A 25,510-nucleotide genomic window follows, 5' to 3' on the forward strand; every position below is an offset into this window, starting at 1 on the left:
GCCTTGATTTAAACAGTTGGCGTTTCTATATTTTTATTTAGTTTTTGGTTGCCATCTGAACAAGTTTACCCATGAATAAACATGTATACTAACTAATTATATAATTTTCAATGCATTACAATTATATTATTTTCAATGCATTAAAATGAATATTCTCCTACTTTAAATGAAAATTCTCTAATATTCTCCAAAAGATTACAGTGGTACCTTGTGTTAAGTACTTAATTCGTTCCGGAGGTCCGTTCTTAACCTGAAACTGTTCTTAACCTGAAGCACCACTTTAGCTAATGGGGCCTCCTGCTGCTGCCGCGCCGCCGGAGCACGATTTCTGTTCTCATCCTGAAGCAAAGTTCTTAACTTGAGGCACTATTTTTGGGTTAGCGGAGTCTGTAACCTGAAGCGTATGTAACCTGAAGCGTATGTAACCCGAGGTACCACTGTATTGGCTTACTGAGTATGGTATGAGTGAAAAAAAGCCTGTGATGTCCAATTCAGGGATCGCTAGTGAGGAGGATATATAATTGCATTCTGAAGTATGCTTTGCTGTCAGAAGAATGTTTTAGAGTGATGTGCAAACTGGGCCACAGTGGTGAGGTGACAGACTGAATTTGGGGGAATCTTCCAGACACCACATTCCAGTGGTGGATGGAGCAGTTGGTTACATTCCAAAATTTCTTCATACAAAAGTCAGGTATTTTTACACATACATAGCTCCAAACACTCAAGAAGTGTTATCACAGTTCATTCCAACCACGCAAAAGTACTCAAGAAGGGCATCACACTGGGCTCATTCATTCATTCATTCATTCATTAAAAATATACACGCTTAAACCTGTTTACAAAAGATATAATAGTGCATCCTTACTTTAAAACATGCAAAAGTTAAAATACTAAAACAGATTTAAATTACCTCAATTTTCTAAGCATGTCTAACAGGTGTTCTTCATGCTGCTGGAAAGTTTTTTGATCCAGCAGAGGCTCTTGTCAACAGAACAGGGTGGAAAGCTACTTTCACCAATTTCCTCTTTCCATACTGTTCCAAAAGGTCTCTCTTCCATTCTTGAGCATATTTAGAGGGCTGAGGAAAGGGAATCTCATCTGTTAGTGAAAAGGGAAGGGACACCATTTGATTCAGCCACCTATCTCCATCCAAGTTATATGAAAACTGGTCAAGTTACATGAACACTGCTGTTGAGAATGTTTGCTCTTAACTACTAAGTTATATCTTAACCAGTATGTTGAAAATGTTTCTCTTAACCTTCCTGAGCCAGGGGATATTCTCTGGACCCTGCAAACCAGAATTACTTCCTGATCTATGTATTCCACTGGACGGTGGCAGTTCTGCTACATACGTTCTTGGATGAAATGATTGTATCAACCCATTCCAGTATGATACTTAAGCCCTTGCTTTGGGGTACAGAATTTGGTTTGGTCACTCTGATGACCTTCAAGAGAAGAACAGGAAGAGTGTGACTGTTGATTCTCCTGGAACTCTCAGCAGCTTTTGATAGCTTAACCACAGTATCCTCCTGGACTGCATCTGTAGGTTGGGGGTGGGACTGTTTCACTCCTGCTTATGGGTTTGGATGACTGCACCTCAGCCCCCTGGCAGTTGTACTGTGAGGTGCCTCAGCACACCATCTTGTCCCCAGTTGTATTTAATTTCTGTATGACATCATGGGGAGTGGTTGTTAAAAGAGATAAAGCAACATGTTGCCAGTATGCTGGTGATACTCAACTCTGCTTCTCTGAATCTGGAAATGGTGTGCATACCCTAAACCAGTACAGTCATACCTCTTGTTACGTTCAGTTCAGGTTACGTCTTTTCAGGTTGCGTCCCGCGGCGACCTGGAAGTACTGGAAAGGGTTACACACTCATGCATGTGCAGACGCGCAAAATGACATCGCGAATTGTGACCCGCACATGCGCAGACACGGGTTGCATTCCTTTCAGGTTGCGAACGGGGCTCCGGAACGGATCCCGTTCGCAACCAGAGGTACCACTGTACCTGGCAGTGTTAGAAACTGTAATATGAAAGCTAGGAGCTAAATGGCAGCTTAAAGCTAGGTTATGGGTGCTGCAACAGAATGTCTAGGCGTGGTTTTTTATTACTGTACAAGAATACAATGCCGAAAATGAATTGACTGCATCTAAAATCTTATATTCATTTTTTTGCATAGTCTAGTCCTTATCTGAAGACTGCAAAAAAAAAAAAAAAAAAAAGCCATACTTCCCCTGTCTGCCCCCCTAATATTCTTATGAGGGTCCATTCTCCAGTCCTCAGAGAGTGGCTGGAAGTGGGGAGGCAGCAAAAGGTCCTCCTTTTGTTCCAGCAGTGGCAATTTTAATCTGAAATCTTAGGCACAGTACTGCCCCCAGAGCTTAGAAACTGTTCTCATAAATGAAATTCCCTGTCTCAGAATGCGCCTAGAACAATGAACGCTGGTACCTAGAGCACCTAGAGTTTTGAAGGCTGGTACCTGGATGCACTCATGGACTGTTTGAGTGCTAATAACTTGTGACCACATCCTGACAAGATGGAGGCCCTATTCCTGGGTAGTTCCCAGCTCAGACAATTGGGTGGTGTACTAACTTTCTATAGGGTTATATTCCCTCTGAAGAAGCAGGTGTATGTATTAAAGGTGCTGCTAGGTACACTGCTGTGTTTGGAGCACTTGGCACACCATCTGCAGTTGGTGCCAACTGTGGCTGTCCCTAGACAGGACTAGTGTTGGTAACCTGATTAGACTACTGTAATGTACTACATGTGAGGCTACTTGGTTCAGAAGTTGCAACTAAGTGATACCTCAGGTTAAGAACTTAATTCGTTCTGGAGGTCCGTTCTTAACCTGAAACTGTTCTTAACCTGAAGCACCACTTTAGCTAATGGGGCCTCCCGCTGCCGCGCAATTTCTGTTCTCATCCTGAAGCAAAGTTCAAATATTTTTAAAAAAACAACTTGAGACCAAGGTACCTTGCAGACAGTCTCCTCCAATACACACCAAGCCAGTGTTGAAAATCTTTTGGGGAAACCTTGCTGGTCATTACATGACCAGTGAGGTGTCACTTGAAAGCAGTGTAAAAATGGGCCTTCCCAGCAAAAACTTCACCCTTTGGAATGCCTCCCCTTGGGTAATTCATGAAGTGGAGAGAATAATGACTTCTAAACAGCCTATTAAATTTTAGGTTGACTCAAGCTCTCCTAGATTCTGACTCTTACATTTTTTTGTCTTGTTTTGTACTCTGCTCAGTTTTATTTGTAATATACAGTTGGGCTTTTATCTTATTTTTAATAAATCTATTGAAAGATATTTGCATTTTTATTGTTACTGTATTTTATTGTAAATTACTTAGGGATATTCGTTATTTTAAGTGGTATAGGTGTGTACACACACACTCTTTTAACGGTCAAGGGTCAAGTCTTAACTTGAATGGGAAAGGCAAATTAGGATCCTTTCCCCATGGCAGGGGAAATAATTTAGCATTTTGCTTATAACAAATTCCATGTTTGTGGTTTAACACTTAAACAGAGTAGACCTTTTCTGGGTTTTTTATTCCCTCCTATATATTCCCAGTGGTCCCAGCTGGGGAGATAGAGTTCTAGCCTGAAGGGGAGGCGTGTTCTAGGCACTTGTAGCAAGGTCCTGTACCACCACTTCCACATTAAGGTTCAGTAAGTAAAGAAAAGAAGAGGCCAGGTTTTATTAAGGAAAGGTGAGACATAGCAGCGGATAGGTCATGATTATTAAAAAAAAGTCAGGCAAGCTGCAGTCAAGGCCAAAAGGTGAAGAAGCAAAATGGGTAGCACCCTGGATAGCTCCAAGTTGAGCCAACGCTGGAAGGCAAACTTGAATGTTATTCAGGCAACTGGCAAACCCTGGCTGAGCCTTAAGTAGTACTGTACATCTAGGCCAACCCCTGATTAGTAGAGCCTTTTGCCTTAAAGGTGTCAAACCTGCTTTAGGAGCTACTGACTGGTGGTTTGAGGGAGGCACAGGCTCAGGTTCTATGATTGCCTCTGAGGTGGAATCTAAGAAGGGCAGTATGTGCTCCTCAATTTCTAACCTTATTACACTTTATAAATTAGTCTCTTAATAGGCATAAGATAAGTTGCATGTAAATTTGTGCCATTGTAAATGGTGTGTAATTTCTTACTCATGTGCATCTTTCTTCCTTTCTTATTTATTTATAGTATTTATATCCCACCCTTCAGCCAAAAAACCTCCTAGAGTGGCTTATGTAAAATCAGTTAAAACAAAATAGTCCCTGCCTGCAAGCCTGCAGTTGCAAAACATGACACACAAGAAAAAAGGGCCAGGGTAGGAAGAAGAAAGTAAACTTAACCACCAATTGTAAAGCATTATAATATTATTAAGCTGAATAATAATAATAAGCTGAAACGAGTTCAGGAGAGTCTTGCTTCTCTCTTTCCCATTGAATTGTCTATTGAGTTTCTCATGACAAATTACAAATTTGACTGATAAGCGAGTTAACAGTGTGCAGTATATAGAATGGAGTACCCATAGGAGGGCACAGCTGACCACAGAAGTGAAGAGGAGCACTCCACTCTGAAACATTTTGTTGAAAGTTCTGCTTGTTCTATTATGCAGTAAGCCTCTGAGTATCCATGTTTTGCAAAGGTTGCTTTTGTATGATGAGATATCATTCATAAGGGTTTTATTCAGAGCATAATAGAACAAACTGATTTAAAATTGAATGTTATTTTCAGGAATAGATAGAGCATGTAATTAATGTGTGATCTTCAGATATCACCACCCTGGGGGCCTGGTGCTGAAGGGCAGCCTCTAAATCTACTATGTCGATACAGTAAATAAATGCACGTTAAGTGGGGAGTAATGGTTTTCAGAACGGGAAAGCATTTCTTTCTTACACTTTCGTATTGCGGCTATATTTCATTCTGCCATTTTAAACTTAAAATGCAAACATTAAACTTTCAGTTTCAGAAATTTGCCCCTTGAAACTAAACATAGTACTGTGTTTACAATTCCTTGTTTTAACAGTTTGGGAAGTGAAGGTTGACTAAAAGCAAAAGTTTTTGAATTCCTCCTTAGCTGAGTGGGAGGTGAGCAAGTGTATGCAGACAGAGGTTATGATCCTTCACATCACACTTACCACAGTCTGGACATGGCCAGTAAATGGATGACACAAGCTTTTTCTTCCTTGAATTTATTTAACGTTCTCATTTTTATAGAATGGCTTTAATTATTGATCCACTCTGCAAGCAGTGTGAGCTACATTTTTCCTCCAACCACTACAGTCATACCTCGGGTTAAATATGCTTCAGGTTGAGCACTTTCAGGTTGCGCTCCGCTGCGACCTGGAAGTAACGGAACACGTTACTTCCGAATTTCGCCGCTCGCGGATGCGCAAACGGTCAAAATGACGTCATGCACGGAAGCAGCAAATCGTGACCCGTGCGGATGCGGGTTACGTTCGCTTCAGGATGTGAGCGGGGATCCGGAATGGATCCCGTTCATATCAAGAGGTACCACTGTAGTCTCATTCAGTATAAGGTAACTATGTTTCACACTAACCTAAGAGTCCACTTAAACATTCCTATAAGAAACTGATACCTGTCTTGGAAATTTCTTATCTGAAGCACAAGCACTGTGTGTGTGGTACATGGTGATTAATGAAGATTTAAAAGAAATTATGGCAAATTTAGGATTGTCTTTTTGCAAATGTGTTTATTATTTGAAGTATAAGAATTTAAGTGATGAAGCAGGCAACACTTATTCTGTTAGGGGGATTCATAATTAATTATTCAGTACATTTTTGCTTTAAAATATTTGTGTACTGAAAAAAGAGAAAGATCTGATCCTCATTGTGGATTTTAAAAACTTAATCTTGATGCTTAGGAGTCTTCATGGGCAGGGTAATCCTAATTCTGCCCCAGGATCTCTCATGGGGTGGAGCCACTATCCCAGGGCCCCTCTCTAACAAATGGGTTGGTTTAGGATCCAGCAGTTCCTTTGCTGACCCTGTTTTTGAGGCATTGCATGGTACAAGCTTTCTAATTTAATCAACTTGCAATCTATGTCTGCATTCATCGTTTTCAGTTGTGCTCTGGAAAGTGAGCAGGGGCTTTTGCCCTTTACATCTTTCACACATCTGGAAAGTTCCAGTTACAGATAGGTAGCCGTGTTGGTCTGCCATAGTCAAAACAAAACAAATTCCTTCCAGTAGCACCTTAAAGACCAACTAAGTCAGTTCTTGGTATGAGCTTTCGTGTGCACATGTTTTGTTTTGACTATGGTATCTGAAGAAGTGTGCATGCACACGAAAGCTCATACCAAGAACTGACTTAGTTGGTCTTTAAGGTGCTACTGGAAGACATCTGGAAAGTGCTTCATAAAATCTCTTCCCTTGCCAGATATCTTCTCATTACAGCTGCCTTGTTAAAAAAAATGCACAAAAGTAATTAACCCACTAATATGTTTACTAGTACTCATACCCACACATATTTATAGTATTTATGTGTGGTTTAACAGAAGAAGAAGAAAAATAGTTTCTATAAAGATTCCCTGCCTGCTTGCCTGCAGGGTATTCTTACTTGGCAAGGCAATGAGAGCAATCTTTCTCTAAAGTTTTGTTGTGTTTTTAATTGTAACCTGTGGGTTCATTGAAGAAGGATGAATGAGACATTCCCTTGAATATATATAACAGTTTAATAAAAATATTTTTCTCATTTTAAGGAGAAGCATTATTGTCTATCTGACCTATTGAAATATTCTGAAATCAAGCTTTTTCCAAATTTTATTATTTTCAGTATGATAAGGCAGGATATTGTGCTAGTTGTTTTTCTGTAGTGCAGTAGTGACATCTAAACTACTACTTTCTTTTTAGGAACACCATTTGCAACGAGCTATCTCAGCACAGCAAGTCTTCAGAGAAAAGAAAGAGAACATGGTTATTCCAGTTCCCGAAGCAGAAAGTAATGTCAACTATTACAATCGTCTATACAAAGGAGAGTTTAAACAGCCAAAACAGTTCATTCATATCCAACGTAAGTTCACTGTTACTTTTTTTTTCATTTTGCATTAAATGTCAAAGCTAGAGTGGCTGCTGACAAAAGATGTCCACTAGTACTTTCAAGTTGAAGAAGTAATGTAATTTCCTCAATCTGTGAGAAAAGTAGGAAGGCCTCTTGGGAACTAGCCATTAGTTTTGTGGATGAGATTCTAGATTATCTTGCATATAATTCACATTAACAGAAACAGTTCGGCTTCTTATTATTGATGAGTACAGAAATAGTAAAATATGCTGGAAAGTGCAAAACCATTTTCTGTAGTTCAGAATTATGGCTTTATCCAAACAAATACACAATAGCATGTTTCCAAGTCATTCATAGAGATCCTGCTTTGGGGTCTTCAATGATGTGAGGCAGGTGTGGACCAAGAATAGGGCATTTTTAATGTGGCACCTTGGCTCTGACATTTCTCCAGATCTTTTAGCTTCAGCTTGCTGGCCATGCATTTGGGAGCCTAGAATCCAGTATTTCACCCTTAGTGGGAACAAAGGGTTATATGGATCCAGTTATTTACCAGGTATTGTGTTCGGGATTAGAACAATCCATTCAGTATAGGCTTTACCATGGCATCTCTTACTGACATATGCAGGGGATGAACAAAATGACAGTTTTCATTATGCCCTTTCTGAATTTCTTGGGGGAGTGGTGCTGTTGTTTGGTGCTGATTATGGAAGGTAATTAGGTTCGTAGGCATCTGTTTATTATATCAAGCTTTTCTAGACAAAGTATGTTTTTTTTAGGATTTCAATGCATGTTTCAAATCTCACTTTTTATTGAATATGGCACTTTAAAAATATTTGTGCCCAGAAATAAAAATTATTTCACCAAGGAAGAGCTGGTGCTTGAAATGTGCATCAGGATCCCTTTATAACAGATGTGGGGAAGCTTTGGTCATTGACCATGCTTGCTGGGGCTGATGGGAGTTGTACTTCAAGAATATCTGGAAGGGAAAAGGTGCCGCACCCCCATTTATAATGATTGTTTTGTGCAATTCTGAATTTTTATTTCTGTCTTAGATTGTGGATGAGCTTCTTGTTTGTTTCATGATCTCGAACTCTTATGGACAAGTTAAGTTTTTGCCTAGTGTGAGAGGTTAGCATAATGTGAACTGTAGATGAAAACAGTTACTACTAGAGAAAGAAAAATAAATATGAAGTTTAACTTCATAGAATTGGAATAATCTTGATTATTCCCTTATTCAGTCTTCTGCAGTAGATGGATGAAGTCAATAGGTGATAATCTAACCTCCTTTAAAAAATAATCATGGAATAAGAAAGTGAGATTTATTTATATCATCCAGCTGTTGTTGATGTTATGAAAACCTTCCAAACGAGTAAATGTCAGTATTTGAATGATAAGGGTGGCTGATTGTGAAAGCCCTTTCATTACTGCTTTAGAAGGTTTTTTGGGATCCTAATTTGATTAAAATTGAAGGCATCCAAGGATAGGGATTGTAGATTTCATAAGGGCTCCCTCCTTTTTTGTCATTGTAATTTGAGAACTGGTATTTGGAAAAAGTGTCCAGCTATCCTTTAAAACATTAAAGGGTATTAATGTCATTAAGATAGGGTGTCTTAACACATATTATGTGGTAGGATAGGAAAGCTGTCATCTTACATTAGGGGAAAGTTTTTCCAAGTTGTGCTCTGTTCTATGTTATTCTTTTAAGTCTTGTTAGTTTAGTAGCTCCCAAATTATTTTGCCTTTCTTTGCACAGTAGGTCACTACTTTGAGTCAGCTGAAGCCAAATTTTCTATGGGTATCTTTCAGCAGCACAGATGCTCTGTTTTTATGGTGTACTGATCCTGATCTTCTGTATTGTCTATGGTGGAAGAGAAAGTTTTCCAATAAACAAGTCCTGCCTTTTGAGAGCAGCTGTTGAACTAGTTGACATTTTAGTCATTTCCAGCTGATTGTTGTTAGTATGCATATGTCCATTTCACATGGTATTTTAAATTATGTTTCTGTCCCTTTTTTATTTCAGCTTTCAATCTGGACAATGAGCAACCTGATTATGATATGGACTCAGAAGATGAGACATTATTAAATAGGCTCAATCGGAAGATGGAAATCAAACCACTGCAGTTTGAAATTATGATAGACAGGCTTGAGAAAGCTAGTTCTAATCAGGTATTACGGTTTCCAAAGCACTATTCATCTAAGATTTCACTAATAAAGTTGAATTTTGATAAGAGTTCCTTAATGTGAATGTCTTTATTTATTTTTACTATTTTTTTTTTGTGGCTGGGGCAACCCAGTCAGATGGGTGGCATATAAATAAAATTATATATTTATTATATCTCATTATGAAAGCCTTAAGCTTTACTAGTCTATGGAGTTTTCCTTTATCTGTTACCAGTTCCTCTTCCTTGTTGGGAGGTTGTATTGAACACCCATCTCAGCTGTGGGGGGATAAGGCCGTCTGTACCTCTCATTTAATGTTGCATGAAGGGTCCTTAGGGACAGTAGTTACATGGTTTGTGCATTGCTTGAGTCATGCCTAGGTGCAAAATCCAGGAGGTGAGCAGAAAATTACTTTAGCTAGGATTTACTAATGCTGCTGTAGAAAGGACCACAGCATGCCTTTTGTCAAGCTAAAAGCTTTTCTCCAATTTAAAGAAAAACATGACACGTCAATTTACACAATAGACTATAAATCCTTAGTTTCATTATATTGTCAAAAAAGTATTCATTTTAAGCTTTCCAATTTTTTGTTACTGATATTTCTTTATTTAGAAATTTCACTTCCACCTTGTGATTTACAAAAATTTAAATCATAGTATCATAAACAATCATTCAGTTAAAATATTTTAAAAAATATTTTAAAAATACAATAGAGGCAGGTATTGTGACTTTTAAACAAAACATCAAGTACAAAGCAAGGCAAAGGCCTGCCAAAATGAAAATATCTTTACCAACTGATGAAAGAAAAGAGAGGGGACTGTTATTCTTCACAGGGCAATATGTTCTATAGTGCTGATGCAAAATTTTGCTCAGTGCTCTGTTCCAACAAATTCAAGAAGCATGGCAGAGCTATAATATAGGTGGCATGAGGGTCACCTGAACCTCACAAAACCATATTCAAAGTTGAATTAAAGTTTTATCTATACTTTGAGGAATCATTCTATATTTGCGTATTCTTCTGTGGTTCCAACAATAGTTTTAGAAATGCCTAGTGAATGAGTGTAATAAAAAGATTTTACATCTTCTTGAAGCACTAACTGCTATTCTGTCATATGAACCTTAACAGTTTAGACAAATGGTGTGGTTAGAGCCATCAAAAACCAGAGATTTTTGAAGCCATTTTATTCATAACCTGGAACTGGGAAATTTTCTTTGTTGTGTCATGTGAAGTGGAACCTTGGTTCTCTAACGCCTTGGTACTCGAACATTTCAGCTCCCGAATGCCGTAAACCCGGAATTAAGTGTTCCGGTTTTCGAACATTTTTTAGAAGCTGGAGGTCCAATGCGGCTGTTGGCTATTGTTTCCGGGGTGCCTGCAGCCAATGGGAAGCCCCACCTTGGTTTTCGAACGTTTTGGAAGTCAAACAGACTTCCGGAACAAACCAAGGTTCTACTGTACTTCAATTGGCTGGTTAAATAGTACTTCATAGGGCCTCTCATTATAGAGCAGACTCTGTAATAATTGATGCTAAGATCACATTTCTTCTGGAAGGGAGGACTTGACCATAGAAATCATATACTGTCATCTTCTAAAGTGTAAATAAGATAGCAACTAGTTTAAACTTCAGGTACTGTCCAAATAATGATAGTTAATTGATCATTGATTTTTTGTGTGAAGAAAATAAGGCTGTGAAAGAGCATGGAATAACTTATAGATTTGTGCTGAATATTGGTTCATTTTTACACTTGTGTATTCTTTCAAACTGCCAAAAGTTCAGTCTTCCATTCTCAGGCACTGGATGGCATTAAACCTAATCCAGCAGAGCATGTGCAGGATCCCAGAATAAGCATTTGAACATGTGGAACTGGAAATTTGCCCATGAAATACCGTATTTTTCCGTGTATAAGACTAGGCTTTTTAACCAAAAAAATTAGGTTTAGGCTCGTCTTATACATGGGTAGTGCTGAGGGGTGTTTTCTTAATTTGGAGTCCCCCAAAATTGGGGCTTCATATACACAGAAAAATATGGTACGTTTCATATAGGAAAAGTAGCTGATAGTAATAGTTTCTGTGTAGGTGCTATTAAATCATTACTGGCTGAAAAGCAAGGTATTCCAACGAAGTAGTTAACTTCATTAAGTGATCAGTTTTCATTTCAAAGAAATAGTTGTTTGTGCAAACAAAGAACAATAGAGCTCAAATGTCTTGAGCTCAAATATATAGAACAAATGTGTAACTTGTGTCAAAAGTAGCTTTACATTTTCAGGCATATACGTATAATGGAGAGGTTGTTCTGTTTAGTTGATGTCTGGGTATCCAGTTACTATTCTCAAAATCTCAAAAAGTGAAATAAAAGATTTTTATAAAATCCTTGATATTGTTATAATTAGCATTGTTATCAAATGTGCCTGAAGCCAATGAACCTTGACAGAATTTAAGAACCAGTTCAACCTGCCACCCCATAAAAAGTTACTTTTAAAGTGTTGCAGCTTTAAGAGTGCAATCTGTGCCTGCGTATGCAACAGCTTTACAAACAAACTTACAGTTAACTTCAGCAATTTTTAACGTAAGGTAAACTGCAAACCATGAGACTTAATTCCTGGTTCATGATACAACAAGCCAACATTCATTGAAAATGAAACTAATCTCCACAGAAGGCCTCATCCCACTAAACAGGAGGAATAGAGGGAAGGGTGGAGTGGGCAAGCCATGGTTTAGCATTATTTGTGAACACAGCCAATATCTTAAAAAGCAGTGGTTCCTAATTAGCTAAGTACTATGGACCCCATGGGGACGCGGGTGGCGCTGTGGGTTAAACGACAGAGCCTAGGACTTGCCGATCAGAAGGTTGGCGGTTCAAATCCCCGCGACGGGGTGAGTTCTCATTGCTCGGTCCCTGCTCCTGCCAACCTAGCAGTTCGAAAGCACGTCAGAGTGCAAGTAGATAAATAGGTACTGCTCCGGCGGGAAGGTAAATGGCGTTTCTGTGCGCTGCTCTGGTTCACCAGAAGTGGCTTAGTCATGCTGGCCACATGACCCGGAAGCTGTACGCCGGCTCCCTCTGCCAATAAAGCGAGATGAGCGCCGCAACCCCAGAGTCGGTCACGACTGGACCTAATGGTCAGGGGTCCCTTTACCTTTACCTTATGGACCCCATGTTTTTCAAAAGCCAAGCCATGGATCCTCTACTTTTGGGAAAGAAATTATTTGGTAATTTTTGTTATGTGAATGGTGCTAAGGACCCCTTGAGTGAGTTACGCGAACCTGCAAGGGTCCATGGACTCCCAATTGGGAATCACTGTGTTGGAGTGTTTTCAGAGGAGGAAAAAGTAGTCCCAGAATGTCAAACTCTTACTTTACCAAACATACGTATTTCTGGAAACACCTGGGATTACAATGTGCAGCTCTTAGGAGCATTTAGGAATGTGTATAGTACATCACAGTGCATCAGAAATCAGTATTTTGGGACCTATAGGGTAGCTTTTTTTAAAGACTCAGAATTGCAGGGTAATGTGGTCTGAAGCATCATCATGTTTTTCTAAAGTACTTGTCTCAATCCAGCAAATGTTATCTGAAGAAGTGTGCATGCACACGAAAGCTCATACCAAGAACTGACTTAGTTGGTCTTTAAGGTGCTACTGGAAGGAATTTGTTTTGTTTCAGCAAATGTTAGTTGCACTCAAGTCCCATTAAAGTCTGTGAGGCAAAGTAGTTACAACTAACTTAAGCCCCATTAATTTTAATGGGAGATAAGTGTGACTACTTTTAGTTAGAATAGGACCGCTGGGTGTTGATATCCTCATTTTGACTACGAGAGAAGGCTTTCTGAAAACTCTTGTTTCCTGTGGCTGTGAGCTGTTCTCATTCTTCTTTATAATAAAATATCCCTTTTACCCTAGTTCTTTAGTTTTATACCTCAATCCCACCAAAATCTAATTATAGTCATTATGTGGCAAGGAAAAAGGCTTAGCAGCCTAGATTCCACAGCACTAAAGTTCAATAATTTTTATCTATGTAAAGATGAACTGACATTTTCCAGTTTGCTTTTCCTCCTTTAGTTGAAGAAAAACTTGTTTTCATTGGGTACTCCTAAGGGCTGAGTGAATAAAATATGTAGATCTTTTTAAATACCTAATAGAACTCATTAGCTTATTTGTTTTGTTGCTTGGAATGGAGAGACCATTCCCTCAAGGAGTGTAGGCAGAACTCAGACAATTCCAGTGTAGCTCAGGGGTAGTCCGGATCTGTATTCCCTGGAACATCTCCGTTCTTCAGAGAAATTGGTAGGTTTGCCAAGGTCCAGATTATGGAAATGGCGAGAAGAAGAGAAATTATAGATTTATTTTGACACAAGTGTAGGCATCATTTTAGCCCTTTATCGTTTAGCAAGATATGCTTATTGAGGTACAAAATATTCTGACTTCGATCAACCCAAATCACCTGAAGGAACCTCCTAGTTTCTATTGCTGTATTGACAGTATGGAAATATAATGTGCACCTGCAGCCAAAATAATTGTCTGCTGCTACAGTGGAAGTAAGTGATACAGACGCTGCATTTCAGACACCCATGAATAATTAGTAGTATTAAAGAAGTATTTTGTCATAAAATGTGTGATGTCTAATTTTTGTGCAACGGGTCTTTCTTTTTTTGAAGTTGTAAAGTCATACCACTTTGCTCTCTTCACACCTTGCAGTACTAATTGTATGAAGAAACCAAAGTTCTAATAGCTAATACGTTGTAGAGGACTGTGTGTTACATTTCCTCTTCAAAATTTTCATCCTGGATTATTGTTAAGAACAACTTTTAAAATAATTCCTTGTGTTACACAACAATGTTTTTATATCTTTTCCAGCTTGTAACACTTCAGGAAGCTAAGTTGCTGCTAAATGAGGATGATTACCTTATTAAGGCTGTCTATGACTACTGGGTAAGAAAACGTAAGAACTGCAGAGGGCCTTCCCTCATCCCCCAAATCAAGCAAGAAAAAAGAGATGGCTCCACCAACAATGATCCATACGTGGCTTTTCGGAGGAGAACAGAGAAAATGCAGACAAGAAAGGTAACTCTCTCAGTTCTGCCGTTTTCCAAACTGCTATTTTCCAAAGGTGAAATGTCACAAATTCTTCATCTTATTAAGGTCAAAAGGTGAAAATGTTGCATTGTCTGCTAAAATCTGTTAACCAACTCATAATCAAGATGATAGTAAGGAAGTTTTTAAGTAAATTAGCTAGAATATTAATAAAATAAAGATCATGGGACTAACCACATTCTCATTCTAATTTTTGGAGTACTATAGCTACCATGAATTCAGTGTGCCTTCAAAGTGGATCCTAATTTCCAATTTTTGGTTCAAGACTTTAGCTTGCCTTCTCTTGACTCTTTCTGCAGTCCATTCTTTAGTATGATTCAGTCTCATTTTCTTGGATTTCAGATGCCTCGGTCTCTGTATCTTATTAGACTGGTGATTATGTTAAAAGATGTAACTTTGTTTATTTTGATTTCTGTTGTTTGTTTTTGCCTTTTGGAAATAGATAAATATTCTATAGGCCAGTTGTAGATGTTTCCTTTTTAAGGAAGTAGCTTGAGCAAACAGTAGCTTTTCAGTTTTAGATGACACTATTTAAGAGACATCTCAATTTGGCTTCAGACCAGTTCCAGCTTGGAACTGAAACTGCCTTAATCACCCTATGGGATGACATTTGCTGGAAGAAGGCTGGAGAAGTGTGACCATGCTAATTTTCTTGGAGCGTTCAGGGACATGGACTAGTGTCCTTTGAGATTCACTGGCTGAGCTAGATATTGAGAACCACTGTGCTCTGGTTTTTCTGTTCCTACTTGGCGGATTCCTTCCAGAAGGTGATGCTGGGAACTGCTCTGTGCCATGGCAATTATATTATGGACTATCACTGTCTGTATCATTCCCTGTGCTATTTAACTTCTATATGACATTGCTGGGGAAAACCATTTGGAAATTTGGGCTGAGATGTCACCAGGGCATTGCTGACATTCGGCTTACCTCCTTTTCATCTAACTTGGGTAAGGCAGTAGAAGTCTTGAACTAAGTGCCTAAAGTCATGGACTCAATTCAGGCAAGACATAGGCTCTGTGGATGTTTCTGACTGGGGAGGTGAAGTTTACCTTGTTCTGGATGATTGTTGTGGAAGCAGAACATAATTTGGACCCAACCTTAAATGTCAGTGATTCAGTATAAAGTGCAATTGTTTAAACTCAGTACGACTACATCTTCCATACATGCTTTTTACTATTAATATTTCCTCCCCAACAGAACCGAAAGAATGATGAAGCCTCTTATGAGAAAATGCTGAAATTAAGAAGGGAGTTTAGTAGAGCCATAACAATTTTAGAGATGATTAAGAGACGAGAGAAAACAAAACGAGAGCTGTTACATTTGACATTGGAAGTTGTGGAGAAAAGGTAATTTTTTCATCCATTCTTGTTAAACAGGTTCTGCTTGAATTCCATAAAATAATATGTTTTAGTTGAAGTGCTGTGATTAGTGAATATAGTATGTTTGGTGGAATGTTTCACTTGGCACATGGAGTGTTCTGTCCTATATCAAACATATCCTCTGTTCTGAGTTTGTAAATAGGAAGCAATGATGACATGCCTTGCAGGGTTCCTGCAACAATAAATAAAGACAAAATATTTTAAAGCACTTAACATATTTAAAGTAGTTCATTAATGATTAGCAATGATTATTTTTCTTTTTTGTTAAGATACCATTTGGGTGATTATGGAGGTGAAATACTTAACGAAGTCAAACTTAATACAACTGAAAAAGAGATGAACACCACTCCAGCAGCTCTTCATAATGGAAATCATCACAAGGTTCAAGAATGTAAAGCTAAGGTAAATGACTTGCATCACCATTAATTTCCCTGGATACATTGTCCTCTTTGTAATGTGGAAAGTGTGATGTATATGTAGTAATAATTATTTTCTATACTGTTGTCAGAAGAAAGCAGAAATAAAAATCTATCTTAAGCTGTATGTACAGATAGCAATACCTGATGTACGCAGCGAGCTGTATATCTTTTTTTCATTTTAGCAGTTCAAAAATCAATAGCATAGGAGCTGAGAAGGTTTGCTGTGCTTCTTGGTTTATGCAACTAATTAGAAAGGGCTATATTTCTAGTATATGAAATCATTTGGTGGAGGCATTTCTGCATTTTAGAATGCTTTCAGGTTACAGAGGTCAAGAACATTAAAATTGCTTCTTCCTTTAGTCCTCTTACAAGAGATAACTGCAGATTAAAGTTTTTTGGCAGTTAACTTTAGCTAATTTATCCAGACACATTTTTTTAAAAAATTGCTTCATATTAGTAGAGAAATAATCTTCCAGCACTGTCTTCGAATCATTGTAATGGTAACAGTTGCAATTATTTCATAGAGACTCATGCTGGCTGAGCTTTTAGAATTGGCTTATTTGCAGTACATATATTTAGATGGTTCTTTTTAGAAAAGAATGAAACATTTTCAAATATTTTAAATCAAAAAGAACACATTTCATTAAAACATTTCTCTCTTGTATTTAACTTTGATGACATCTAGTGGTTATTACATTGTAGGCACCTATCACTGTTCAGTTTGGTTCATACTTGCCTTGTTCTCTGCTGCCACAAAGTAACAAACTTTGAGCAGGAAAAAGTGTGCAAGACACCAGCTTTTTAGAAATTTACTGAGTACTTTTAAAAGTTAATGCAGAACACAGTAAAGGATACTGAACATTATATGTGCAAGTTGTTGAATATTAAATTTTGTAAAAGAAATACTTGTTCAGAGTTATATAAACTTTATTCTTTAGTCAGCCTGTTCATGAGCAAAGCTGAACCATAGTGAGATTAGAAGGGTGGTGGTGGATATAGACTGTTCAATGAAATAAGAATAATTATTAACAAACGGGGGGTTGTCCAAAATTTATTGTATACAACAGCATGCTCACCACTCATCTCTAAAAGAGGAAGTGTCTGATGTTGTCCGTCAAAAGAAGAAGTATCCAAAGAAGCCTAAAACTGAGAGTGTAATAAATCCTCAGCAACCCACTACTGAGCCTTTGCCTGTGATCAGTAAAAGTGATATCAAACAGTATGACTTCCACAGTTCAGATGAAGATGAATTTCCACAGGTAATACATGTCAACTAAGTTATAGTGACAGAGAGAAAAGGGAAAAAGTTGTGTAAAATAGAAATAATTGTCACTTTATTTATTTATTTATTTATTTTTTAAATGTTGCCCTTTCACTGTAGGTTTCTGTTGGAATGTCATGCCACAGGGACTGGGATCCAAAGGGCTGTTTAGGCTTCTACAAAGGGCTTAGATGAGCCTGGTGTCCTTTTTGTGTTTGGGCAGCTCGCATCTCCCAGGCTCTCAAGAACAGTTCTTAAACATAGTCTTTGTGGGATATAGGGGACTAATGGAGAAAAACAATTATACAAACCCTCAAGTTCACAAAACTTGCTTCACCGTTCCTTAGATGCTGGCTGATGGGAATTTATTTTATTTTATTAAGTTTCCAATAAATGAACTGCTGAAACTGAGCAAACGGAGTACTTGTCAGTTATAATAAGGTGGCATAATTGCGTGTTTTTAAATCAAACTGCTTTGGCCCCCTAGGTACCCTCACCGGTGTCTGAGCCAGAAGAAGAAAATGATCCTGATGGAGCAAGTGCATTCAGAAGGAGGGCAGGATGCCAGTATTATGCTGTAAGGATTCTTGCTGCTGTTAAGACCTATCTAATTGATTAATGCAGAAGACAGATGTTTGGTCAAAAGGAACATACTTCAGCCTTCCTCTTTTTCCTCTCTCGTCCACCTTGGGTGTTTAAAAACAGACTTGATCTTCCTAAAATACTAAGCAATATCAGATTATGCCAGCTACAGTGTATCCAGTCAAGCCTGTCAAATGTACAGGAAGGGATATACCTTGAGGAAATTGGGGCACACACGGAACTGCTAGCTTCACTTGAACTATTTCAGTATGCTTGAAAGGGTAGGGCTGTCAAAAGAGGTGAGGCTGGTGGCTACTAACTAGAGGGCCCTTTCAGTGGTGACACTCCAGTTGTGGAATGCCTTTCCCAACAAGGCTCACTCAATGCCTTTGTTACAGTCTTTGGTGCTTGGTGGAGGCCTTTTTATTTCCCCAGGCTTTGCAGACTAAATCGTAATACTTTATTGATCCTTTGGAATACTGTTATTCTGTTGTTGGTTTTACTCTTTTATGCTTTTTCTGTTTTGATTTTTCAGTTTTGGGATTTCATGTCCTATTTCTCTCTCTCTCTCTCTCTCTCTCTCTCTCTCTGTGTGTGTGTGTGTGTGTGTGGAGAAAGAGAGAGAGAGAAAGAGAAATAGGACATGAGAGAGAGGGAGTATACACACACATACACAAACACTTAAACTGCAGGGGAAGGAGGTTGGGGCATATGAGATTACAGTGAAGGGAATTTGAAGGGATTAAAAAAAAATAGTGTCAAGAATGCACCAGTTTAAGTATATGGGACTACATTCCATCAAAATATCTTACACAGTAGCTTGAACCCTTCAAATCTACCGTATTTTTTGCCCTATAGGACGCACTTTTCCCCCTCCAAAAATGAAGGAGAAATGTGTGTGCGTCCTATGGGGCGAATAATTTTTTTTCTTTATTCCCCCCCCCCAAAAAAAAAACTAGGTGCGTCCTATGGGGCAGTGCATCCTATGGGGCGAAAAATACGGTAATCCTGTTGCTTGTACACCTAATGTTTGTGTCTTCTTAGCAATTATCTCACCCTTTCGCATACATTGTATGATGTTTGTTTATTCTATTCATATTTATATACCATCCCCTCATCAGGGTAGTGTATAGCAGTATAAAAGCATTAAAAGCAATACAGAGCAATAATTAAAATGAGAAAATTGTTTTATGAAAGTGTTCCGCTTTTTGCAGCCAAAATAATGTCAGGACCTTTACATAAATAGTTCTATTCAAGTTTCATTTTCCCTTTCCCAAGAATGAAAGCAAAAATTTTCTTGTCTTGTCTTCTGCAGGCTCATTTGGACCAAACTAATTATTCTCATGAGAATTCAGAACTGGCAAAATTGGATAAGCTAAGGTATAGGCATTGCCTTACAACACTTACTGTTCCAAGAAGATGTATAGGATTTGCAAGAAGACGAGTTGGCAGGGGTGGAAGGTAAGAGAATTGCTAATTTTGTTGGTAAAATAACATACTGTTTTCTTCCCTTTTCATGGAAGCAAAACTCAAATGTATATTAATATTTTATTTTCTTCTTCTTTTAAAACAGGGTGGTGATGGACCGGATATCCACAGAACATGATCCTGTCCTGAAACAGATTGACCCAGATATGCTAAACAGTTGCTCAAGCTCTTCCCAAAATGTAGACTTTTCTTCTAATTTTTCACGGACCAATGCTTCCAATAAACATTGTGAAAATAGACTTTCTCTTTCTGAAATACTAAGCAATATCAGATCGTGTCGACTGCAGTGTTTCCAACCACGGCTACTAAACATACAGGACAGTGATAGCGAAGAATGTACCTCAAGGAAACCAGGGCAGGCTGTGAATAATAAAAGAGTTTCTGCGCCATCTGTAGCTTTATTGAACACCAGCAAGAATGGCATATCAGGTAGGCAGAGATTTGCAATGTTGAACTTTAAATGCATATTTATCACCTGGGACCTGGCTGAGGATTCTAGGAGAGAAAATAGTATGTGTATTGGGGGTGGGAAGAGAGAGATGTCATTGCAATAAAATAGAATCACAGTGTGTGTGCGTTACATACTTTTGTACAGATATTTTATTCTTTCATACAGTGGATGTGTAAAGAGCCATGCAGGGCAATGAATGCTGTCCTGGACGCTGCAAGTCTTACGTAGTTCGGCCATCTTGTCCCTGAGATTACACTCCCCACCCACATAGATCATTTACTAATATTTGGTGTAATGGATTTAAACAGAGGACTAACATATGACTTGATTATACTTCTAGCACTAAGGCTGCACACTTAGTCGTGAGTAAGCTTTGGTGACACGTATAAAAAAGGTCAGGCTACACAACAGAAGAAATTAGAAGAAATTTATAAAGTCCATTATTTTACTTTTGTATCGTGAAAACTGATTCACCATTTACAGCAGTTACAGCACAAGTAGCACATTGATCCTTAATGGAACACCAAAGCCACCTTGTAACACACACACACACACACACCCTAATGATAATAAGTGAATTGACCTTCATACATTTCCCATGGACCGAACTTTGCATTGCTGGATTTTAAAGAAGTGTTCGGCATAATTCTTTATTCTTCGTGTGGGACTTAGGAGTTGCCCTTGCTTATTAGTATTGATAACAGTATGTGCACAATGCTGTACAATTTATGCACACCTCCTTTGAGCAACATTAGCTTTTTAATGGTGGTCGAGGCCATTATTACCATATTGTTCGCTCTATAAGACGCACTTGTTCTCCCTCCAAAAATTAAGGGGAAATGTGTGTGCGTCTTATGGAGCGAATGCAGGCTCCATGGCTTCAGCGAAAGCAACACGAAGCCTCCGGAGCGCTCCCACTGCGCTCTGGAGGCTTCGCGTTGCTTTCGCTGAAGCCTGGAGAGAGAGAGGGGTCAGTGCACACCGATTCCTCTGGCTCTCCTGGCTTCGCTTCGCTGGAGAGGCGCTGCGCAGCTTTCCCTCTCTGCGCAGTGCCCCTTCAGTGAAGCGAGAGGAGAAATGGAAGGAGCTCCGCTTCTCCTGCTGCTTTGCTGAAGGGGTGCTGCACAGAGAGGGAGAGTTTTTTTTTCTTGTTCTCCTCTAAAACTAGGTGCGTCTTATGGTCGGGTGCGTCCTATAGAGCGATAAATACGGTAGATCACTCTGTGGCCATAATTACTGGCTAGAAAGCTGTTAGTATGCAGTGGCTTACCACTGTGTGGTTTTACCATGACATTGCAAATGTTCATGCAACAAATCAAAATAGGAAAGAAAGAAAGAAATTTAAGAAAAAAACTAAGTTGTCTTGGGCAGTCTTCAGAAACAGATATATGAACTTCCTGACGGCCTGCTTCTCATAGGTCTTAAGTAGCTTTAGTTAAAGTGGAGAAGGGGGAGTCCTAAAAGCTTTTCCAGGAACGCATGTTATACATATTGCCCTGGCTTACCTTGAGGCAGCAGCAATAGGCACTTTATCCCAGTAACTGGGTAATACCTTAAGGATCTTGAGTCTTAACTGTTACTTCCTATCTCTTCTCAATACCTTCTGTAAGTGCTATATGCAAAAATTGTGTGCTTGTTTAACATGCCAGCAGCAACTGATCTCAGAACTGATTCCTGTATGTATAACGGAGTGATGAAGACACACACCTTAGTATCTTAGCTTTTTGGGTTTTTTGTAGAACTCTGACCGCATATTCCTGTTAACCTCTCCACTAATATTTGCTGAAAATGGAACCAACTGTAGCAGCACTGTCCTTAACAAGTCAATTGTCAAATTAAAGTGATTGTGCATAGTAGACAAATCATATCTGTACCCTTTGAGAGCAAAATAGTCATTGCACTACAAAATGATTCGCACTTTCAAAAACAAGTTTTACATCAGCAAGAGAAAGTACTCTTGGCATAAGAATATTGATTTCTATAATTATTAGTTATCTAACTCTTGCAATAATCCCTGCAGGCCTTAATGTAGTCCAGAATTACTATCCCCATATTATAGCCTGGGTACTGAGACTAAAAGAGTGATAGCTTACTTAAGTATCCCCAGTGGGCTCCTGCCAGTGGGATTTGAAAGCCTGCAGGAGTGGGATTGGCAAAACTCATGATCACAACTGCGCTTCACCAGTTCTTTGCATATCAGATTTGAGTTCGCGTCAAAAATCATCCTTTTAAAGGTTGAGAGCACATGCATGGAAGCCGGATGTGGTTTAACTGCATTACTGTTCAGTAAAAAAGCAACAGTAATCTATTGTTCACTTAATAGAATGTTTCCAAATTAAATATGGGCAAAAGAATCTATTTCAGTGAAGCTGGGGGTGAAAAGCTATGTTAAGCGTTTTGGTTCTGGTGCTTAGGCACACGATACCTTTTATTTAGCTGTATGCAGAGGCACATGAAATGCTTAGGCATGTTAAATCTTTTATTCAACCTTAAGACTAAGGTTCTGATGCTAAATGCCAAACACTTGAAGCTTACACTGAAGAGCTCAAGTAGCATTCCATTCCCAAGTACAAGTCAAAACCATAATTGGGCTGAAATAATTGAAAAACTCCCTACAACTTCTGCTTTTTGCACATCCATTTGTTAGCATCATTTAACCTAGGCCGTAACTACTTGAGTATATAGGAGGCATTTAATATTCGAAAGCCTGTTTTCCCCTCTCCTCAACTCCTTGGGGATTTATGTTAGTCTTGGCCTGCTGCAGTAGAAAGGGGCTGCACAGCAGCAGAATGCAGCAAAGGCAAAAGCTGAGTTGCTCGACAAGTTTGAAATTTGGAAATTTTATTTTTGCTTCATTGACTTCCTTTTCTTCATTAATTTGTGAGTTGTACTAGCTTTCAAGAAAACTATGGTGACTTCTGGAATAACATTTATCTAAAATAATACATAGGGTGGGATCCAGTGGGTGGGTATATACCCACTAATGCAAGACATGCATTAGCGGAATAGAGATGGAGGCAATTTTCAGCAATTAATCTGCAGCCTCCCAAATTGCTGCCTTTCCTATACTACTGATGGATGCTTTTCCCATTTGCTTGCACCCATAGCACAAAATATTTTGGGGTGTAGTATAAAATTTCATGAATGCTTTATAAACTTTTTTGCTACTTCAGCTTCAACTTGGTCACTAATTGGACCATGAATTACTCACACTAGGTTGCAATGAATTTGAATAATGAGACGACCACAAGCCACCATAAAACATTGGAAGGCATGCTTTTCGTGTTATCATCATAAATTGCAACTAGGAAAGCATGTGCATTCATCCTTTGTAACACTAGTATATTTTAGTCACTTTCATAAATATTAAATGATGATAAACAGTACGGCTATTTTCATCTACAAAGAAGTACCGTATTTTTCCTTCTATAACACGCAGATTTTTTCTCCTAAAAAGGAAGGGGAAATGTCTGTGCGTGTTATTGAGCGAATGTGTGGTCCCTGGAGCCAAATGGCGCGAGGGGAGGCAAAAAAAATCAAATCGCGGTCTCGGAGAAGGGAAACCTGAAAAGAGGAAGTGGCTGCTTTCCTGCATTCTGCCTCAGGGTCTTACTGCCCACCCATCTCTGTTTCCTTGCTGTGTTTGCTCAAACGGAACAAAGAGCAGGGAAAGCCCCTCCCCTGGCTGGCTTGGGTGGGTAGGTGAGGGAAAACTTTTGCCTTCCTTTCCTCCCGTTATACCCCTCTCCTGCATTCTTAGCCAGCTGCTTCTCTGCACACCCCTCTCGTGCTCCTTGTCCGTTCTGTGTTTTTCCTTCCCTCCCCACTTAAAATGTGGTTAAAAAGCATGGATCCACATGGATCCTCAGGATCTTTGCATTGGGTCACCCCAAATTCACCATCAGATCACATAGCATGTCCATGGCTACAGCCTGCACCCCAGAAATCACGCACCCACTGTTGCCTGGGGCTGCAGTGGTGCAAAAACGTGGTTACAAAACATGGATCCACATGGATCCTCAGGATCTTTGCATTGGGTCAGCCCAAATTCACCATCAGAGCACATAGCATGTCCATGGCTACAGCCTGCCCCCCAAAATCACGCACCCACTGTTGCCTGGGGCTGCAATGGTGCAAAAACGTGGTTAAAAAGCATGGATGCACAGGGATTCTCAGGATTTTTGCATTGGGTCACCCCAAATTCACCATCAGATCACATGTCTGTGGCCACAGCATGAAGCACAAAAATGATACATCCACTGTTTCATTCAGAATGTTTTTTCCCTTGTTTTCCTCCTCTAAAAACGATGTGCGTGTTATGGTCAGGTGCGTGTTATAGAGCGAAAAATACGGTAATACCTGTGTAGTAACTGCCTTTTAGTGTATGGGATGGGATGCATCAAGTTTTCCCTTTTGTCATGGGAATCTGTTGACCTGAAACAGCCCTACCCATCATTTTGCTAGCCTTCATTGAGCAACTATGCTAGTGACTCGCTTCATTAGTAAGTCATTTCTAGCAAGATATTTTGAGTTTTCCAAACACAGAGACAAGTCATTCTCAACATTCCAAGGAAAAGGCAACATTTGCTCAGGAAACTCATTGATTCTTGGAATATTACAGAACCTGTTAATTGATGACTACTTGAGAAATTATTTGCAGTACCTGTGAAAGGAGTTCATTTCTGGTGGCATTTTAAATATTAAGTAACTTACCTCAAATCATAACACATTTTCAAAGGGTTTTCATTAGACAAGGAATTCTTCCATAGCATCTATATTTAGATACTATAAATCACTGTTCAATGTTGTGATCCAGCAGGTAGTCATCAGACGAAACAGAAACCAGTAAAGGGCACAAGATTAAAAGCATTTACTGAAGCTTCTGTACATTGCTTAACTGATTTTTATAAATCTGTTGCTTTTTCTCCTGTTTTCATATTCATTAAAGTTTGCTATGAGAATTGTGTTCTTCCAGATTCTTTGAGGAAATTTAAGCATAATCTCCTCCTTTTCTGCAGTAACAGGGGGTATTACAGAAGAACAATTTCAAACACATCAACAGCAGTTAGTTCAAATGCAAAGACAGCAACTTGCTCAACTTCAGCAGAAACAGCAGACTCAGCATTCCTCCCAACAGACGCATCCAAAAGCACAGGTAATATTCTGTTCTGGAAAATGTTTTTCTTCTATTATAAACATGATTCTAACAGCAGTTATCCCTGCTCAGAGAGATAGAGAGAGAATAAAACTACCCACCCCCAAAAGGAATTGAGCTGCTTCCTTTAAAACTGGTTCACGCTGCACTTTTTTTCATATGGTCATCCCTGAACTGACCTTCCTCTAGGTCAGGGATAGCCAAAGTAGTGCCCTTCAGATGCTGTTGGAATCTTTCATGGGGCTGGGGCTGATGGGAACTGGAGTCCAACAACTTCTGGAGGACACCTAATTGGTTATCCCTGCTCTAGGTATACATGCACATATACACACAGACAAATGTATTGTTTGAACTGGACAGTCACATACGTAGACAACAAAAACAAAAAAAAGTTCTGCCAATGTCATGATGGCTGTCTATATCAAAAGTATGGGTCAGCTTTACTGTTGTTCTGCTTGTAGGTCTAGGTAGCAGAAATACCTACTTAAAGGAAACAGATTATTTTAAA

The 25,510-nt window shown here is 39.0% G+C and overlaps 1 protein-coding gene across 2 annotated transcripts in view; it reads left to right on the top strand.

Moving 5' to 3' along the window:
* The window catches only part of EPC2 (enhancer of polycomb homolog 2), a 51,788-nt gene that overhangs the window by 22,641 nt on the left and 3,637 nt on the right, over positions 1-25,510 (top strand). Inside the window, exons 2-11 of one of the 2 annotated variants that reach the window (XM_081871476.1) lie at positions 6,869-7,028; positions 9,037-9,182; positions 14,031-14,237; positions 15,465-15,613; positions 15,916-16,048; positions 17,133-17,324; positions 17,814-17,903; positions 19,224-19,369; positions 19,482-19,825; positions 24,872-25,002. In XM_081871476.1, the coding sequence (XP_081727602.1) occupies positions 6,869-7,028; positions 9,037-9,182; positions 14,031-14,237; positions 15,465-15,613; positions 15,916-16,048; positions 17,133-17,324; positions 17,814-17,903; positions 19,224-19,369; positions 19,482-19,825; positions 24,872-25,002 (1,698 nt within the window). Of the gene's footprint in view, positions 1-6,868; positions 7,029-9,036; positions 9,183-14,030; positions 14,238-15,464; positions 15,614-15,915; positions 16,049-17,132; positions 17,325-17,813; positions 17,904-19,223; positions 19,370-19,481; positions 19,826-24,865; positions 25,003-25,510 lie in introns of both variants that reach the window. The other variant, XM_081871475.1, reaches the window with a different exon arrangement.

Source organism: Podarcis erhardii, assembly GCF_964252035.2.
Source record: "Podarcis erhardii genome assembly, chromosome: 1".
Classification (NCBI taxonomy): Eukaryota; Metazoa; Chordata; class Lepidosauria; order Squamata; family Lacertidae; genus Podarcis; species Podarcis erhardii.